The 21,790-nt window shown below is 34.5% G+C and overlaps 1 protein-coding gene across 1 annotated transcript in view; it reads right to left on the reverse strand.

Annotated features, from left to right (window-relative positions):
• Positions 1 to 331: 331 nt before the first annotated feature.
• Ddx1 (ATP-dependent RNA helicase Ddx1) overlaps positions 332 to 21,790 on the reverse strand; it is a 339,750-nt gene continuing 318,291 nt past the window's right edge. Inside the window, exons 29-31 of the mRNA XM_090381389.1 lie at positions 10,147 to 10,245; positions 7,941 to 8,061; positions 332 to 511 (exon numbers count right to left, since the gene is read on the reverse strand). Of these exons, the coding sequence (XP_090237515.1) occupies positions 381 to 511; positions 7,941 to 8,061; positions 10,147 to 10,245 (351 nt within the window). The 3' untranslated portion in view covers positions 332 to 380. The remainder of the gene's footprint in view (positions 512 to 7,940; positions 8,062 to 10,146; positions 10,246 to 21,790) is intronic.

The raw sequence follows: 21,790 nt of genomic DNA on the forward strand, positions 1-21,790 counted from the left end.
AGTCAAAGTTCTTAAAAATTGTGGCAGCATGATAAATGGAATTAAAAAAAATAAAAATAAAAAATTAGGTAACTAATGAAGTAGAAGAAAAAGGACTAGATGAGAGGAAGAAATGCAGTCTTTGTAGATAGAGGTCTGAAATATCATCACTGAATAAATGAAGGGATAACTGAATGATACTAGGTTCATAGAAAGGGTCAGATTAAAAACAATTATCATTTTTAACAGTAAATTAAATTTGTAAAATAATAGAGTTAATTTATTTATCCATTCTGTTTTTACAAATTGATGCAATTAACTATCAACAAACAGTCTAGGAAATTCAGTTTTGGAAGAACATTCTTTTAATTAAGATTTTAAATAGATGAAATCATTTTGGATTAACGATTCCAGGTTCCATTAGTATTAGAAAAATATTTCTTGAGGTAAAAGGTTTGAGCTTTTGTTTCCAGGCCTGCCAGTTCTTGGACTGTAGGAGCCATTTGGGCTGTATGGGTCTCATAATTACTTCCTAATGGGGAAAAATAAAAATAAATAAATAAAAACTCTGAATTTTGCTTTTTCTTAGTTAATACTAAGCTTTAAAGTTAGTTCTAATTTAAAAGGATAATGTTGGCTAGATGTACATATTTAGCTAAGTTAAATATTAAATGCAAGTTTTTAAAATGTCTAGCATGATTTCAATGAAAATACTACTCTTTATGCATAAAAGTTGCACATTTTCCACTGTATGAAGGGGGGATGGGAGTACACAGGAAACTTGTGTGAGCTTTTCGTTAAATAACATAACAATAAACAAGGTAATTAAAGGAAATATGGAAAATTAGCCATATCACCATCTCAGGTTTCTTGAACAGTTTTTCTTCTCTTTGTAATTATCTATTCACTTAAACAATTTTTTGCAATAATATATTTTAATATTTTGTCTATTTTTCATTGCAAAATACTTCAGGCTTTTTTAATATATCAGTACTATGAATGCTAGAATCCCATTTATTTCATGGTTTATAATATCAGCAGTATTTTCTTTGCCTTATTTCTTGGTTAACTTTATCTGAAGCATTACATTTAGTTTCAGAAAGTTCAGTTACAGATTGGATAATGTCTGACAGAAACACTTTGCAACAGCTGAAATTGTTGTTTTCATTCATTCAGTCACAGCCAATTTTCAGAGACTTTATGGGCAAGCTGCCTCCATGTCTTCAACAGCTTCTTTCAGGTCCTTCATGCCCATGCCAGTGTAGCTCTTAATGGTGTTGAGCCAGCGTGGTCTTTGCCGACCTCTTTTCCTTGTTCCACTGACCTTTCCTAGCATTATCGATTTTTCCAGTGAATTGGATCACATGACGTGACCGAAATAGGTCAATCGTAGCTTGGTGATCTTGCCTTCCAGTGATATTTCTGGCTTGATGTGATCCAAAACCTCTCCGTTCATAACTTTTGCTGTCCGTGGTGTGCGAACAGCTTTCTCCAGCACCAGAGCTCAAAATATCAATTTTTCTTGTGTGTGCTTTTTTTTATTGTCCAGCTTTCACACCCATAAGTCATTATGGGAAACACTATAGCATTAACTATTCTGACCTTCGTTGTAAGGATGAAGTCTTTTTTTTTCAGATATGTTCTATGCTCAGCATTGCACTGTGTCCAAGCAAAATTCTTCTTTTAATTTCAGAGCCAGATCTTTGCCTCGGTTGATCTTAGACCCCAAGAAAGATGAATTCCTGAACAGATTTGACTTTTTTATTGTTAATTTTAACTTCTCCAGTCCTGGCTGTTGTCATAATTTTTGTTTTCTTGATGTTAAGCTGAAATTAATAGCAGTCTTTTAATTATTATTTACGAAACTTCCTCAAGCAGCTTCAAAACTGCAACTGTATCCAGCATAACATATTTCATTGATATAAAAGCTATTTGGACTCTTGTCCACAACCATTAAATTTTTGATTTTCTTATCTCTTTTCATTATAATATTCAGTCAGTCAATGTATAACATGCTATCCACGCACACCAATTTATTTTTGCAAATCATACAGGCCTACCAGACTTTCCGATTAAAAATGATCTTACCAGTTTTACTCAACTAATAAAACAGCTGTCTCTCTCAAAAGTTTCCCACCTAATAAAAATTCAAAATCATTTCACTAAACTTTTCTTTGAAACAATTCACTATATCCTGTTATTCATTTTGATATACCACACAATGTTTTCTGTCATATTAAATTTCTCTTCTTAAAACTGTTATACCTTCCACTGATGGATGTTAATTTTTCACTTAAAATTCTTTTACAAATTGGAGGGCTGACTCCTGAATTTGGCTTGATGTTCTCAGATGGGGAATCAAAATAGTTGCTTTACCAATTCATCATCGTTGGTTTTTCTCACTTTCTATAAACTCACTATTTTAATTTTTGTTCCATTGGGACAGTCTAGTTTTCTCTCCTTGATATTGTTAATCTTGCTTATTCCTGATATTTTTGATCTAACATAGCTTCTAACTCTCCAGGTTTATAATGTAGAATCAGTCTTTTTGACTATTTGATCCCTTCTCTGTCTCTTTTTTATTTTTTTTGCAATAATATAATCTTTTTCTCTCTCTCTTCTTTTTTTTGCAGAAAAAAAAAAGAAAAAGAAAAATTACATTGAAATAGAATTTTTAAAAAATTCTGTTAATTTCTTTTTGATAATGAAAAAAAAAAAAAAAAAATGCAATTAATGACTTTGAAAATTCACATGTTTATTTAATAAAAAAACTTGAGCCTACAGGCCAGTAAGGCTCCTAGGGTTGTTGGCATATACCCTATAATCTTAAGGGAGGCGGCAAGTGAGTGCATTGAACCATTGAGGCTAATTATGCAAGCATCACTGGACTCGGGAGTGATTCCGTTGGATTGGAAAATGCCAGTGTTTCTCCATTACACAAGGGTGGTTCTAAGGGTGAAGTGGGAAATTACCGGCCGGTTAGTCTAACTTCAGTAGTAGGGAAAATCATGGAGACAATGATCAAAGTTGGAATTCAGGATCATTTAGATAGAAATGGAATTATGAAGGATACTCAGCATGGTTTTGTAAGGGAAAATCATGTTTAACTAATCTGGTTAGCTATTTTGACAGGGTCACTCAAGAGCTGGGTTTTGGAAATAATTTTGACATTGTTTATTTGGATTTCAGCAAAACATTTGACTCAGTGCCACATACTTTATGAGCTGGAACAGGTTGGAATCACTGGGAAAATCCTTAGATGGATAGCCAGATGGCTTCAGGACAGGAGGCAGAAGGTTGTGATAAATGGTTATTCCTCAGATTGGATTGATGTAAGAAGTAGGGTTCCCCAAGGATCAGTATTAGGACCACTGTTGTTTTTGATTTTCATAAATGACATCGATGAAGGGATAGATGATGTGATGTCTAAATTTGCAGATGATACAAAGATTGGTGGAGCAGTTAATGATCGCTGCCAAGCAGAGCTTCTTCAGAATGACTTAGATAGACTTCAGGGATGGTCAGAAAAATGGCAGCTATGATTTAATCTAGCAAAGTATAAGGTATTGCACCTGGGGAATAGTAACCTCAAAATAACTTATACACTTGGTGGAGTTGAACTAAAGCCAGTAGTGGAGGAAAGGGACTTGGGTGTTATGATAAGGTCAGACTAAGTTCTCTGAGCATTGTAGACAGGTTGCAAGAAAGGCCCATGGTGTCCTATCGCTGATGTATCGAACAATTGCTAGTAGAGATAAGGACGTCATAATCCCATTGTATAAGGCTATTGTTAGAGTACACTTGGAATACTGTGTTCAGGTATGGAGACCACACCTAAAGAAAGACAGTGTGCTTCTTGAAAGGGTCCGTCCAGAGACGGGTAACTCGCCTGGTGAGATCGACAAAAGGGCCTCCACATGAGGAAAGACTTCGAATATGCGGGTTGCAGAGCTTGGAGATTAGGCACCTTATATGATTGATTGAGGTGTTTAGGCTCTGAGAGGCGTAAGCAAAGTGAACGAGGACGAAATTTTCATGGTTATATATGATTCTAGAAAGTGACCATAATTTCAAGTTATGGGGGGGGAAGATATTTAGGCTGGATTGCAGGAAGTTTTATTTTAGCCAGAGAGTTGTAAATTGCTGGAATAAGTTGCCTACATGGGTGGTAGAGGCTGACAGTTTGAGGAAATTCAAAGGTCAGCTGGATAATTACCTACGGGGGGAGGGAAACGCTTAGGTTGTCCATTTCCTTTTCTCTTATTTATTAATTATTTTTTTTATTTTCTCCTTATTGTTATGATCGTTGATATATTATTATTGATTGATATATGATTATTGATATATTATTATTATTTTATTTGTTATTTTATTATTATTGTTATTGATTTATTTTTTTTATTATTATTGTTATTTATTTATTATTATTATTTTTTTTTGTGGCTGGTGCAGCATAAGCCATAGGCTTCCTTGCACCATGTGGCCATACATTTCAAAATGGTTTGCCATAAAAAAAAAAAAACCCATATTTGGCAGGTTTTCACCAGTGCAACACATTTAGAATGGCCCATGAATGATACCCTCTCTCAATTTAGAAAGCAATAGATTAATAAAAAGAACTTAAGTTTATTAAACACTAACATTATTAAAATATTTATTTTCAAAGTAAATACAATGGAACTTCTATTTAATGAATTTCTCTATATTACGAATTTTTTTGCAAAACATTGCACCTTGAAACGAAATTACATGTAAAATTAACCCCATATAGCGAAGTGTTAGTCTCTATAACTAATTTAAAAAAAAATTAGTAATAGCATTTTTAAAGAATTTCAAGCATTTACTGCTAACAGCTGCTCAAATATATGGCCCCCTTCCCTCCGAATCACGCATTAGCATCTGGAATTAATCATTCTTTTAGTGAATACTTGTGGCCATTGACGCCCGTAGGACGGTCTTTGTTTCATTTTTGTTAGTGTAAAACCAAATGGGTTTCTTAAAAGTGGTCATAAACTTTACAATAAATAGAGTAGATTTGTAAATTGATGTTGGCTCAGGGGAAAACGAAATTCACTGCGGTAAACCTCTAGTGTGCTGCGGCGGCAATACATAGAATGCTACCATAGTCAGATTTTAGTAACACCTACTGAGTGACATTCGCTTCTCACCTCAACCGTACCATGTGACCTTCCTGTCAATCATTATATATGTCCGTTCTCATCTAACTGGACTTCCAGTAGATGGTTTTCATGAATTTTTTTTTCTTCTTAATTTCGTTCTTTTAGAACAATTTGTCATCAATCACATAGGCTATATGCTCTAGTAACATACAGCATACATTAACCATAAATTTTCTTTTGTGTATATATGAATGAAAGAAATTCACAAAGTCATATATTTCTTCAAAGTGATTGATAGGAAAGGTCATGTGATACTGTTGAATTGGCAAGTGAGCATCACTGAGTAGACAGTACTAACAATTCAACTATATGGCCAGTGCAGCGAAGTTTGCGGTCGGCAAGAGATGCAGTCAAGTAATTTTTAAAATTGCGGAAACAATGTCAAAGAGAAAGTGTTTTTAAGTATTAATGATAAAGTAAAGGTTCTTCATGATATTGACCAGGGTTTTAAGAAAAAAGATATTGTGGAGAAATATGGCATACCTGCAAGCAGCTTATCTACGATTTAAGAAAAAAATCGAGAATCAATTTTAAATGCAATCGAAGGAGGAGCAGACAAGAAGCGTTGTCTGCTCCTCCTTCAATTATATATAAGATGTTGATAAAGCTGTTCTAAAATGGGTGCAAATGATACGTGAAAAGAATATACCAATATCAGGTCCAATAATTAAGCAACAAGCTTTGAAATTTGTCCCTTGGACATACAGAATTTAATATGAGCACTGGGTGGCTAGATAAATTTAAGAAGCGCCACAGAATTGTTGAAAAGGTTATTTGTGGAGAAAGTGTTAATGTAAGCAAAGAAGATTGCAACAGTTGGAGGAACAATACCTTAAAGGAGATTTTGGAAGAATATGAACCTAAGGATGTTTTTAATGCTGACGAAATGGGTTTATTCTTTAAATGTTTACCGAATAGAACACTTGCTTTTAAGGATGATAAATGTTTTGGCGGAAAACAAAGCAAAGAAAGAATCATTGTGCTAGTTGGAGCAAATATGACAGGAAGTGAAAAATTAAGACTTTTAGTCATCGGAAAATCAAAAAACCCAAGATGTTTTAGAGGTACAAAATCTTTGAAAGTTGACTACACCTTTAATAAAAAAGCATGGATGACAAGTGATATCTTTGAAGACTGGAGATTAAAACTAGACAAGCGTATAACAAAAGAAAAAAGGAAAATCGTGCCGGTAACTGACAACTGTCCGGCACATCCTGCCAAACTTAAGTGTGAAGTTGTTTTTACCACCAAACGTGACGTCAAAACTCCAGCCAATGGACCAAGGCATTATTAAAAATTTTAAATTTCATTATCGAAAGAGAATAACAATGAAGATTGTCAATGCGCTATCAGAAAATAGAAACTTGGAGGTTACAATTAACCTTAGAGATTGTGTCTCTGAACTGGCAAAAGTTTGGACAAACAATGTCACTGAATACACTATTCAAAATTGTTTTTCGAAAGCGGGATTTGCATCGAATACAGAAGTCGAACAACAACTGGATGAACAAGATGAATTGCCCCTTTCACAACTGAAAAACTTTTGGACATTATTAGAATCGTCCGGAAACATTGAAAATGAAATAACACTGGATAGTTATGTTTATGTAGATCAAGATCTGACTACAACAGAACATCCAAATAAAGATGAAATACTGCTGAACAGTGTTAGACGTGACCATGATCACGAAGAAATTAACGATGATGCTGAAAGCGCATCAGAACAACCCGTAGAAAAGCCGACTCGCGAAAAAATGATTCACACTTTTAAAATGGTTCGTATGGGTCTACAGTTTTGTGAAAATGTTCCTGATAATGTTTTAATGCCCTGAACAAATGTGAGGTTTTCTCTGAGAATCAGACATTTTTTAATTGTACTGTGGAAACTAAAATTAGACATTTTTTTAATTTTTGATACTTACCAGCGAAAGTTGTGTAAATGTAATTTAAAGTGTTTTTGAAATAAAATACATTAAAAATAAATGTAGATTCATTTTCATTTTCTAATTAAATAACAATTTCTAATAAAAACAATATTCTCTGTATAACGAAATTTCTCTATAATGAATTTTTTCGCTGGATTTATCGAATTCATTATAGGGAAGTTAGACTGTAAATGTATATGATGGAAAACTAACTTGTGTTGCCAATAGTCTAGAAACATGAGCCAAAACACTGTCTTCTTCCTTGTTGATCACAGTTAGGAAAGACCAATGAGAGACGAGTACTGGGACAATATATCATTAGCATGAAAACAGGATGATAACCTGATCAGTCGTAAGGCACAACATTTTCAGCAAACTTTTAAGTGCCCAAAAGTATTCAGACATTATCCTAACATACACATTATGGTAAGAAAAAAAGAAGTTTCTAGTATTTTTCATTACCATTGAAAATAAACAGATATTTTGCAATTGAAATATAACAATATCTCATAGCAATGCTTGAGTGTGAGAGTGTATTCAGCCAGGTGATAAAAACATAAACTAAGTTCAGAACTTTTTGGAAATGCTTTCGAGTTTAACTCAACATTTCTGAAGAGAGCAAGGGCTGCAACAGTTTTTTTCTTGAAGCAATCATAATCAATTACTTTCTAACAGACAATCCAAACAGAAATCCAGACTGTAATTTGAATATAATCTGGATAATGTAATTTGAAGCATTATTTGAAATGGTCAACATATTTCTCAACATCCACTATGAAAAACATATATCCTCCACAAAATATTAATTACCAGTGCACTATATTATATTCTTAGCTCTAATTTTTTTCCCTCTTACCCATTTCCCTTCTCTTTTGACCATAAGCCACTTTTCCATCAAACTCATCTGCTGGGATTTTCAAATCATTTTCAACTTGCTGTATAGTGCATGTTAGGTGCTCTTCTATATCAGCCAAATACTGAAAAAAAGAAAAGAAAACATTAAGATACTAAAAAAAAAACAAAAAAAAAAAAAAAAAACACAAGTGCTCAATGATATGTTTTATAATTAAAGAAAGAATAAATCATACTCAGTGCAATAACATTATCTAAATATTGGGAATTTGTTTCCTTACACCCAGAATGCTCAATATTCTAAAATAAATTTTCTTAAAATTTTTAAAACTTTAAAATTGTTATAAGGTCACTCATTTGGCCTTATAACAATTTTAATTACTGTTAATAATAAATATTAATAACAGTAAGGGACCCAACAGCCCTGTGGTATCCCACTCATCACATTAGTCCATGAAGAGTGGTGACCATTTACTGTATGCCTTCCATGACCAAACCACCCCATCCATATTGGCCTGATACCAATACCACCTCACTCTAATTTATACAATAATCGTCAAGTGATAGTATCAAAATTATTCTTTGCATCTATTTCCTTTGTTACTGCATCATAGTATCCAGTCAGAATGGTCAGACAATACTGCTGCTTAATGAATCTATGCTGTGATTGCCATTTAACTGCATTCATGTCTAGATGGTCTGTCTTTAACCAGTGACGCCATTATTTTCTATGCAGCATAAGTTGTGCTGACAGGTGTGTAATTACTCACTCCACACTTCGATCCTCCTTTGTGAACTAGAGAAACATTCACACATTTCCAATCCATAGGGATTTTCCCTGAACCTCATAACTATGGCTAGAGGCTTGCTTGCTTCTTTTACTGTTCTTTTAATAAAACTGGATAGATCCCAGGTCTGCAGCCACTCATACAAGATGGCTGCAGACCCACTTCAACCCCCCCCCCCTCACCAAACTATTCCAGTGAACAGGAGATACATTTGCACATCACCAATCAATAGGGACTTCTTTAGAATTCAAGAGCCCTCATCATCATCATGGCTAAACACCTAACTATCTCTCTTACAGCTGCTCCTATTAAACTGGATTGATTCCATCAGCTCCCCCAGGTGCTCGGTTTACTTTTAGTTGCAGCAGTTCCTTCTCCTCTTGTGGAATCATTTTATCACTACAAAATGATTTCACTTCAATCTGTATTACATTTCTGTTGAGCACACCCAACACTCCGTGTAACTTGATTTCAGACTAGTTTATGATTACTGTATCCCCCAACAATTTACAATTATTCCATGCATTTTTCCTCTCTGCCACCGAGCTTGTCAGTTCAAATGACATCCAGTACTTCACTGGTATGAAACACTTACTAGCCTCCATGAGTGCCCTCCCCATTTACACTTCCCACTGCATATCTTTTTGGTAGAGAAAAGCGTCATCTAGCAAGTCGAGAAATACCATACTTCTTAGTGAGCTTCCAACCAATGAGTTCAAACCAACACCCGGAAAGCCAAAATCTCAATGAAAAGACATTCCAACCCACTTTTTCTCTATGTAAGTGTTCTGTACTCCTCCTCCCAGTCATTTTGCCAATAACAGATTCTTACTCTCATTGTCTTACTTATGGCAGCCAGAATGGTAAGACACTTTAAATTTACTGAATTTAAAAATTCAGCTGCAGAAACATAATTTTTAAATAAGTTTCTGTGAGGTTCCTGTCTGCCCTTCAAAGGATGGGATTCGCAATTTCTTTGGCATCAGAAAAGGTAAGTTATATATTTTTTTATTCAAAAGGAATCATATATACAATTTTTATTTCTGGATACCCAGAAATACCTACTTGATTACAGGAATGAGTGGAACCACTGATTTAATTTTCTCACAAAAAAAACAAAAAAAAAAAAAAAAACAAGGTTAAGAAACGTGAGAGTTTGTTGCTTTTTTTTCAAATTGATGACTTTACACCATTCTTATACTCACCAGTTCCTATATTTTTTAAAAAAAGGACCCCATGTCTGGAATTAAAAATAAGTGGTATATAATAAGATATTTATAGATCCTAAAGAATAAAATATTTGTTAGCATTATTTTCTTATTATCTTGAGGAATAATCTATTGTTTAACTCTGAAGCATGTAAACATTTTTATATAATAATAAATTTTTCTTCTAAGCATAGACATAATGCTCAATTCTCACCTGAGGTTCATTGTACCAAATACAGCATCCGCCTTCTTCTACTAGGTTGGTATTCCAACAATTTTTTCCTCGGTTTGAACAGTTAGAGTGGTACCACACCTTGAAATTATGTTTTTAAATATTAAAATGAAGCAACGAATTCAATCTTTTTCAAGAAATATTATTAAATAGACAAACTTTTAACTATTTAAAATAAAGGGAAGAGGCACTATTTCCACATGGTGGTGGTGATGGGGGAATTGTCTACTTTTGTAGCATATATATTTTTACATCCAATACTTTAACTTCCTAAAATTGTCTGTTGTAGGCTACTTTTCTGGATCAACTGCATGATCCAATCATTAGGCTAAAATATGGGTTTAGTCCTAACAATATTAAAAATTGAAATTAGTTAAAATTAAACACACTACAAATAAATTAACATGTTATCTAAAAGAACACAACCACCTTACAAGATATAGCTTACTCCGAAGTAGGCTGAAAAAGTGGCAATTCAGGTTTAAGCGTATATATATATATATATATATATATATATATATATATATATATATAAATAATATTATTAGTATAAAATACACTAAGTAGATGTTTATGCATAGAAATGAACTAATGAAAATACGGTGTACCCTGGGAGCGATATACGTTGTGAACGAAGAAAGGAACCAGAAAAATAATTGTAACGATAGAAAAGTAAACCAAATGAATATTTTTGAAGAGACGACCTAGGTGGAGATAGCATTGCAGAGTCTTTTATAATTTTTGTGTCTTCATCAGAGGTCATCCACCAAAATCATGAAAAAGACAGCAATGCTCTTACTTCTCTTTTCGACATGCTCTGTATGTCAAAGTACACGTGCGAAAGTCCACGTGGTAATATCAATATTAAATTTTGAATAAAATTTGAATAACATTATACCAAGTTTGCAATTACATAATGTGTTAATAGGGTATTGCATACAGAACATGGATGACCTTACAGAAGTAAGTGGAACGCTATGAAAGTAAAAAAAGCAAAGACAAAGGCAAGGAAAATACAAATGACAAGAACGTACCGCTACAGCTGGGCTGACATAAAAGACTTGTGTCAGTGGGTTACCAGTGTATTTATGCATGGGTACGTTAGCGGCGCCTAGCGTTAGACAAATTTTGGTGTGTGTTTTTTGAAATAACGTAGACGGTGAAGCTACGCTAGTTTAAGTTAAGTGTACGTTAGCGGCGCCTAGCGTTAGACAAATTTTGGTGTGTGTTTTTTGAAATAACGTAGACGGTGAAGCTACGCTAGTTTAAGTACATGATGCTCAAACTGCCCAGGATAGTTAAGAAATATAATAGCTGACAAAGTAGCGATAGAAGGCAGCTAAACTTTGTTAAGGGGAAAAAAAAAAAGATTGGGTAAAGTTAGAAAAATAGAGCCCTGATTTCGCGTTCGGTAAACTAATGGCTCACAGAACATAAGATGTAGAGGCTAGTAAAGTAGAAAGATGATTATGGTAGAAATATGTAGTTGGGTTAGGGTGGTTCAGGGTTGCAAACCCGTTCCTATAGTTAGGACCCTGAACGAATGTCTGGGAGTTAGTGCATCATGTATTTAAGGTCAGTTGTGTACAAGGTGGCATAATGTAATATAGTTATTTGTTATTTGGTTTTTAGGAGCATTAGCAACTAAGGCCATATTGCTCCGGGATGTGCGGTAGTCATTCCCTGACCTTTCCGCATTCTCCGTATTTGGTGGTGACGGGCTCGAACCCCGGTATAATCAAGAAGCGTGTGCTACGCACTGCTGCTCCTTCCCACCTGGCTACGGAGGTGCATGTAATATAGTTAAGTTAGAATATAATATAATTAAATATAAAATTTAAATAAAGTTAAGTATGAACATAATTACAAGATAAATACACTGTGATGGGCCAATTGGTGGGTACGAGTTTTCCAGACTGTAAGACACCACAGAGGCCTAGTGTATTGTATTTACACTATATACTTGATGTGTATGGGATTAATTATATGTCGATAATGCTATTTATATTAATATCTTTTAGATTCTTGTGCCTTAATATGTTAAGGGCTTTACTGATACGATGGTGCAGATATGCTATAGGAAAAAGGTTGTTCTTGAGTTTCTTGTATAATATCCTGATGTTATCAATGGCTGTTTCATTATTGCTGCATATGGTTGCTATTCTGTTGCATTGTGCTAGACATAACATTGGCATGTACTTTTTTGGAAATATTTGAATTCCATTGTATAAGGTTGACTATGCTAAAGTTGAATGCTTCACGTTTGTTGTACAGGTTGATGGAGGCTATGTTGTTCTTTAACTTAATGTCTAGATCCAAGAAATGGGCTGCAGTATCAAAGTTTTGTTTTTCCAGTACGAGTTCGTTGGGGTACAAATGTCCATAATCCTTGATGAAATTTGGGCAGTTGATCACTATAAGGTCATCTATATATCTATATAGGATAAGGTCCTTTGAAAATGAGGTCTCTGACCAATATAGATATAGGTTGGCCATAAGTGTTCCATTGGTTGGTTGATACACTGTATTACCGTCATATATAAAATTCCAGTAATAGGTATTGCAGGATATATAATCTTTATATTTAGCATAAATATCTTTGAGTACAGATTTTAGTTTGGTTTGATTAATACTTGTAAATAGGCTGTGGAAATCAAAGGTTTGTATATTGTTAACATTATTCTTCTGTAAAAATTTTAATACAGGTAGGTTGTTGCCTATGATTTTGCTGTTATGTATGTTTTTTAGCAGTGGTTGCAGTAGTTGTTCAAGTGTTTTTCCAGGTTTGTGCACATAACTATTTTTGCAGGAGGTTATGAATCTGAAACCTATGGGTTTTTTGTGAAATTTTGGAATGAAGTGTATATAAGGTAAGCTGTAATTGCTCATGTTTAGTTTTAGTTTTTTATTGAAGGCTATGAGTTTTTTTGTAATGCTATTGCAAGCACTTGATATAGTGCTTGTACAAATTTGTAAGTATTGCTGGAGTTAAGTTCAGTTGTCAAGGTATGTGCATAAAAAGATTTGCAAATAAATGCATAGTTGTTTGCTGCTTTATCTACCAGTGTGATGATGAAGTCTTTATGTATTTCTAGTAGTTTTTGTTTTAATTTAGCCAAGTTATGGTATTTTGGCTGGTTATATATATATGAACTGGGTAATTCATATTTTTGCTTTAATAGAGTGAAAGTATGGCTAATCCACATATGGTATGCCTCTATAGGTGTGTTATGCTTGTAAGCTAGTTGAAAGCAATAGTTTAACAGGTCTTGATATAGCTGTTTATTAAAGGTGGTTAAATTTATTTTGGTACATGGCCTGAATTTGAATCCTTGTGATAGTATATATCTGAGCTTTGGGTCTGTAACTATGTTTAGATTTAGTATAGTGTATTTCACTGAACGTTCAATAATATTACATTATTGTGTAACAAACAAGGTAATCTTGAAAGCATTACAAAAAAAAAAGTAAAATATGTCCTGGAAAAATGTAAATCTTAAGTCAGAAACATGAAAATCTATACAGAGAGGTGGCAATATCCATGCACAACACTGTACAGGGTTGGGCAAAACCACCCATTTTAAAAATGAAACAACTACAGTTGTGCCCCTGTATCTTCTGATTCGGTATTCGCTGATGCAGTTACCCACAGTTAACCATGGGAAAAAAATGAAAAAACTTAACACATACTACTTGCGTGTCCAATATAATGCTTCCCTTTTATTTTTTGCAATGTCACATATGGTTTGGTCACCAACATTATAATGTTCCTTTAGAGATTTAACAGATGTACCATTTTCAAACTTTTGAAGGATTTCAAGTTTTTGTTTAATTTGAAAGCACAACTCTTGCGTTTGCTCATCATTTTCGGGATTTCTAAAAAAAAAAAAAAAAAAAGTTACTATAAAAAAAATAAAAAAAAAAATTCCAACACACCTGACATAAATAACGAAACAAAATTTGTCCTTTTGCGGTGCAATGAGACAACAATTGACATGATGCACTAAATCAAACTAAATATTTGGTCTCTTTTTTTTTTTTTTTTGTTTTGAGTGGTAGGTGTGAAGACAATAATAATCTCACAATGAAGATTTATAACGTTGGTTCTTGTCACTTATTTATGACTTGCAAAATATCTGTTTATACCCATTCTAGTTATTACTTGAATTTTATGATTTCTGGTTGATTTTTTTTTTTTTTTTTTTTTTTAATTTGGAGTCTTTAAGTATCCGGGTTAATCCAATCCTGGTAAATCAAGAGTCTGCTGTACTTTATTATTACCATATTTAATGTTGGTAATGTCTTACTGTGTGTTTAATTTATCAATTAAACTTTATTATATGAAAATCATGTTATATATGGGGTCAGCAGGTGTTCGCTTATATCCGTGGTTTGAGCCATCCACGGTAGGTCTTGGAATGTATTCCCCGCGGATACCGGGGGGGGGGGGGTCTTACTGCACTGTGCAAATATGGAAAAAAGGCATTCATTGTTATTACAAGTTAATAACATACATGAAAACATTTGTTACTCCTCAGTATTTGAAAATAATGTCCTTTAGATGGCCACCACCATCATGGAAACAATCCTCCTCCTCCTGTATTCTCGCATTATCTATTGCTCTGTAATGCTTCTGATGGCATTTTTTCAATTTCATCATGAATGTTTTGTTTCAATTGAACGGATGGTTTACATAGATTTTGGATTTTTTAAAAAAAAAAAAAGAAAAAAACATTAAGGTAATAAAAAAACCCATGAGTGCTCAATGATATGTTCTATAACCAAAACACACAATATAATCGCAAACATATAAGTCTGGTGATCACTGTGCCAATTTATGTTATCTAAATGATATACAATATGATCTGGAAATCATTTCCTTTAAAGTGTCCATGAAAAGTCTTGTGGTATGTCAAAACACTGTCCTGTCAAAACCAGACTTTTCGTAAGTTGATTTCATTTTGGTGAAAATCCTCTTACAAATCCTTGCTGCATGTTTACTATTACAGCTGAGTCATTAGCATTTCCATAAAAGTATGGACCGATGATGCCGAAAGCAGACACCCCACTTTTGGCTGTGCAAGTGGTGCAGTGGTTGTTCATAAAGGCAACATGGATTTCTGGTTACCTTATATCTAAACTTTTGTTTATTTACATGCCCATTCAAATGAAAGTGGGCTACATAACTCATGATTAAACGACTGATTATGTTTTGATCATCATTCACTCTTAGTAGGAATAGACTGCAAAAATTCAAATGTGTATCTAAATCAGAAACAAGTAATTGTTGAACCATTTGCATTTTATACAGATGAAACTTTAAACTGATATGCAGTATGTGGCACACACTTCTTTTCAACAAGCTCAATTCCCTTGACTGATAACTATCAGATGTTCGAGGTCTGCATTGTAACATTGCTCTGATCCTTTCAATGTTTTCTGGAGTATGTGCCATATGCATCTGACCTGGAGGTTTCATGTCTGTTGCATATGCTGGTGTTCTAAATTTGTAAATATAGTTTGTTATAGTCTTTTGACTTGGATATCACTGCCATTTCTTTCAATGTTGAAGTGGCATCTTAATTCACATTGAGTACTCACTGAGTCACTTGATTTAAAAAATGTTTCAACAGCAAATTCATGATGTTTATTTGACCACTGCTCTATTTTTACTGAATGAGTGCTTTAGCATACTCCAACACCAGGTACAAACTGCAGAGCCTGCACTGCAACCACTATGAAATGGTGCTACTTACTTTTAAAATAGGTACTTGTTTTGGCAGACTCTGAACTTAAGTCAATAATTTACATGTAAAGTAATTATTTTATAGTTTTGCATTTTTATGAGCTCCCTTAATTTGATGTGGAGCATTTAAAAATTTATCACATCAATTATTAATAAAATTAAAACAAGGTAGATTATCAGTGTCAACATCTTCATAGACAATATACAGTAAGTGGCAGTATAGTGATCACTGGTTATTAGAATCAGCCGCTTACTAGAATCAAATTTCAAAGAACCAATTCAAATCAATAAAATGCACTATACTTTCATCGTTTATTAGAATCACATCTTCGGTTATAAGAATCAATTTTGAATACCTCTGTGATATTTTTCTAAAGCACATTTCTGGAGGTAACAACTATAAAACAATAAAAGGGTAGTAAACTTGGTCTTATTGCATTTGTGATAATACTAATAGCTGGAATTCTGTGTTTTCACGTTATTATGATGAAATGTGTTTCCCCTTCACTGAAACTTCTCTTCTTTTCTATATTTAAACTTCGTTTCACTTGCGTGTGTCGTGTTAGTTCCAATTTGTGTGTGTGTGTCGTGATTTGTTATTAATTGACACATCTTTATTACTGTTTTTAAATTTTACTAAATTTTACCCTGCCCAAAAAAAAAAGTCAGTGGACAGAAAGAGAGTGAATTTGAGTGTAAAAGAAAAGTTATGAATTAAAGAAACGTGCGATAAATTAAACTTAGGCAATATGTCTCAAAGGGAAGCAGTAGTAAAATAGGGAGTGATTCAGTCATCTTTATCAAAATTGTTAAAATCATGCCACACATTAAACACTAATGTGATTAGTGAAACCAGAAAAAGGAATCATGAAGAGTAGATACCAAACAGTAGATGAAGCTCTGTTCATTTGGTTCAAACAGGCCAGTTAAATCAATCGTAGAATTCTTCCTCAAAAAGCTAATGATTTTGCTGAAAGATTTTAAGGCGACGGATGGATGGCTGACAAGATGGAAGGAGAGGCACGATTTGTTTACAAAAAAACTTCATGGAGAAAAACAGGATTCCGAGGGTTGTACTACAGGTAGGGTGACCAACTCCTGATCAGCCAATTTCAGGATATCGACCTTAAAAAATCGGGACACAACCAAAAAAAAAAAAAAAATCTGGATTTTTTTTAATTGGTACATCACATTACAAAATACCTTGTAAAATTAACATATGTACGTGTACCTTCTATACATATATAGGTATATCTTGACATATTAATTTTTTAAAATAGGTAGGTTGAATGAATTAGATACACGTATCTAATTTATTCAATGGTAGGTAAGTAAAATGTTTATTCATTATTAGGTCAATATCAAACAATCAACAGAACATAGCCTGCTATTATTTTTTAATATAAATATGTGATAAACTGGGACAAATGGCATCCCACCTAGGGTTCTTAGAGATGCCTCTATACAGGGTGTCTCAAAAATATTGGTACAAACGTTTAGGGGAGGTAGGTAACATCTAAAGGAATGTGAATCGCATAGGAACCCATAACTGGAAACGTCATGGGAAAGTAGTAGTAGAGGCACAAGAAGTAGAAATGACACAAGATAGTAATTAGTGGCAAACATTTATTTGACATAATACTAACAATGGAGTATGAGATGGATGCATTTCGTGATCAGCCAATTTCAGGATATCGACCTTAAAAAATCGGGACACAACCAAAAAAAAAAAAAAAAAAACAACTGGATTTTTTCATTGGTACATCAGATTACAAAATACCTTGTAAAATTAACATATGTACGTGTCCCTTCTATACATCTTGACATTAATTTTTTAAAATAGGTAGCTTGAATAAATTAGATACACATAGGTAGGTAAGTAAAATGTTTATTCATTATTAGGTCAATATCAAACAATCAACAGAACATAGCCTTCTATTATTTTTTAATATAACAGATACTCGAAGGTTTCACCATGAGACGCGATGCATGCGTGACACCGACGCAGCATGGATTGGCAGACATGGTCGAACACACCTGGAGTTTGACAGTAGCAGCAGCACAGACGAGTCTCACCACGAGATCCATTTCCGTCTCCACAGGCGATTCATACACGATAGATTTGAGGGCCCCCCACAGAAAGAAATCAAGGCTCGATAAATCAGGTGAGCGTGGGGGCCAGGCAAACGGTCCACCACGGCCAATCCATCGGTGCCCAAAACTCCTGTTCATGTGGTCACGAACATACCTTCGATAATGGGCAGGCACTCCGTCATTTTGAAACCAAATGTTGCATCTCACATTTGCTGGAACATTGTCAAGTAACCTTGGTAGAACTTGTTCAAGAAAGATCCGATATTTAGCGGAGTTCATGTGGGATGGTAACAGGTATGGGCCGACTAAGCAGTCACCGACCATACCTGCCCACACATTTATTGCGAAGCAATGTTGTGCCGCATGGAGGCACACACCATGTGGGTTGTCGTGAGCCCACACACGAGCATTGTGCTGATTGAATAAGCCTTCCCGAATGAAATAAGCCTCATCCGCGAACAAAATATAGGCTGGAAAATTCAAGTCCTGAACACTTTCTTGGAGAAACCACTGCGCAAAAGCCACACGTGCAGGATGATCTTGGGGGAGCAGTAACTGAACCCTTTGGAGATGAAAGGAGTGTAAGGAATCGTCATGCCAGACACACTGTACACTGCAACGAGACACTCCTAAGGCAGAGGCAATGGCACGTGTGCTGGTAGTAGGATTATTCTGGACGGCGTTCAACACACTTTCTTACATGGCGGGAGTTCACATCGCACGTGGTCTGCCTGCACTACTCCTGTTACATCTAAGTGACCCATAATCGCACAAATTTTGATGCAAACATGCAAACAAACGATGGTCCGGTACATGTCTGTCTGGGAAGTGTTCTCCATAAATTCGTTGAGCGGCTCGTCCATTGCCCTCTGCTAATCCGTACACTAGGTGCATGTCTGCCGACTCACAGTTCGTATATCAATGCATGCTCTTCATGCGGCGACTACTGCTTGAATGAGTAAACCAGAAATTTTCCCTCTCGCGAACTGATGAACAGCGCCGTCTACCGACTTATGGTGACGTTTCCAGTTATGGGTTCCTATGCGATTCATTTTCCTTTAGATGTTACCTACCTCCCCTAAAAACGTTTGTACCATTATTTTTGAGACACCCTGTAGAGAGCTGAAAATCAGGATGTCCCGCAAAAATCGGGACGGTTGAATGAGTAAACCAGAAATTTTCCCTCTCACGAACTGATGAACAGCGCCGTCTACCGACTTACGGTGACGTTTCCAGTTATGGGTTCCTATGCAATTCACATTCTTTTAGATGTTACCTTCCTCCCCTAAAAACGTTTGTACCATTATTTTTGAGACACCCTGTAGAGAGCTGAAAATCAGGATGTCCCGCAAAAATCGGGACGGTTGGTCACCCTAACTACAGGACTACCCCAGACCACTACATGATTTTTAAAAATTCCTCTGCATCTGCAGGAGAGAAGATCAAGGACAGGGTTACAGGTCTTTTAACATGCAACATGGCGGGAACAATCAAGATGAAGCTGTTAGTTATAGGCAAGCGTAAATTGTCTAGATGTTTTAAAGGAGACAACAGCTTCCTGTTGAATATGCCAATAACACCAACACTTGGATAACAGCTTCTTTATTTGAAGTTTATCTTCATAAATGGGATAAGAAAAACAAAAAAATTACATTGGTTTTGGACAACTGCCCAGCTCATCCAAAGTTGACTTTGAAAAACATTGAATTAGTTTTTCTGCCTTCTAATACCACATCACTGATTCGACCTCTTGACCAGTGAATAATAAAAACCTTTAAGACCTTTTATAGATCGGATATGAGGCAAAAAATCATCTAGTCTATAGATGAAGGTTTGGGAACATCATCTGATATCGCAAAGCAGATAACTGTTCTAGATGCACTTCATAATGATAATGAGTGCCTGGAAAGAAGCTTCCGAAACCTGCATTACCAACTGTTTCAAAAAATGTGGATTAATTACTCATGATGGTCAACTAAGTCATGATACTGATCACATTGCATTAAAAAGCCTGAAGACATGGGTGAACACGAGTTTAATGATTGGGTGGACATAGATGATGATCTACAAGTTTCCCAGTCAGTTACTGATAATTTTGCCAAGGAGAAGGAAAATGAAGATGAACCTGAACGAATTTCAGTTACAAAACTGGCAAACTCATGAAGCTATAGCTATCCAGAGGAAAGCGTTGGAAGAAACTGGTGCAAGTGATTGTGAATATAGACTGTTATACACTGATGATATATTAAGGAATCCTTATGTGCTGTGATGTAACAACTAGATCGTAGGTATAGCTTAGCTTAATTATCAGCACTCACCTCATAGTAATCCGCTTAGTTTGATGAACGTTTCAACACGCACATAGTAGAAATTATGAATTTAAAAAATTAGAATTTACTAAATTATGAGCTTTAAAAATTGTTAAAATTTGCCTAAGAAAGGAAAGTGCACATTCCATTCTATAGTTGTCTAATTAAAATTCCCGAAATGCATTTCAGTGCACGTGGAAACTTTATACGTGCTAAATTCCAAATAGGGGAGAAGTTGATTGGAATCTTCATGTTTAATATGTTGAATGATGTGTGGCGCTTAAACCATCAATGACGAGAGCCTCATTTTGAAGAATTTTATAACTGGAATTCAGTTTAACTACTGTAATAGCCGAATTGGCTATTACAAAAATTAATTTACACACCCTCCAACAAACAGGTATACGCAGTAATATTCTTCCACATATTTTTGGAACAGTTAAACTCCATAAACAAGATTATCCTTTGAGACTATTGTTTCCTTTAAACAATCTGCTTATGCTAATCTATCCATGTTCCTTGTGAAAATTATTTCGCCTATAATGAGATTTTCTCAGTTCAGGGTTTACAATACTAAGCAGGCACACGAATGTATAACTTCCATGACCATATCTGAAAATGATATTCTCGCATCCTTCGATGTCGTCTCCCTACATACAAACGTGCACATCGAAACCACGCTACTAACTCTTAAAGAATTATTAATTAAAGACGACACTTTGACAAAACGTACTGACTTAAATATTAATGACATTTTAGAGCTCACATCACTGTTACTTAATGCCAAGCAATTTAGATTTCAAAATAATATCTATGAACAAATTTTTGGCCTTCCTATGGGCCTCGGTATCTCTGCCCCTTTATCCGAAATCTACCTCACTTCTATTGAAAAAAAAATAGTTCAACCTTTTATTGAAGAAAAAATTGAAATCAATTTTTTCTTCAATAAAAGGTTGAACTATTTTTTATAAAAAATTTATAGAAAAAAAAATTTTCCTCTAGGTATGAAATTGTATTTGAGATATGCGGATGACATCCTTTTAATAGTTAACAAAAAAACTATTGACACTTTATTTAATACAACGCATAAGAGACTCAAATTTACCCTCAAAGTAGAAATCTATAATAAAATTAATTTTCTAAATCTCACTATATATAAAATCGGTACAATTTTAGGCACCAAAATATACAGAAAGAACACACATTCTTACACTACTACTCACACCATCCTCTATATATCAAAAAAGCAGTTCTTTATAATCAGATATATAATGCTATTAAATATAGTCACACACAAACAGATCTATCCGTAGAATTGCAATACCTCACTAAAAAAATTATCAACAGGAAATACCCATTACAACTAATAAAAGAAACCATTACTAAAGTCCATAATAGTATTAATAACCCTAACAACATTAATAACAATGTGAATAAGATACACAAACCCCTTATCGTCCTTCCATACCATCGACAA

This window comes from Mastigoproctus giganteus, chromosome 9, assembly GCF_048544385.1.
Source record: "Mastigoproctus giganteus isolate SK-2022 chromosome 9, ASM4854438v1, whole genome shotgun sequence".
Classification (NCBI taxonomy): Eukaryota; Metazoa; Arthropoda; class Arachnida; order Uropygi; family Thelyphonidae; genus Mastigoproctus; species Mastigoproctus giganteus.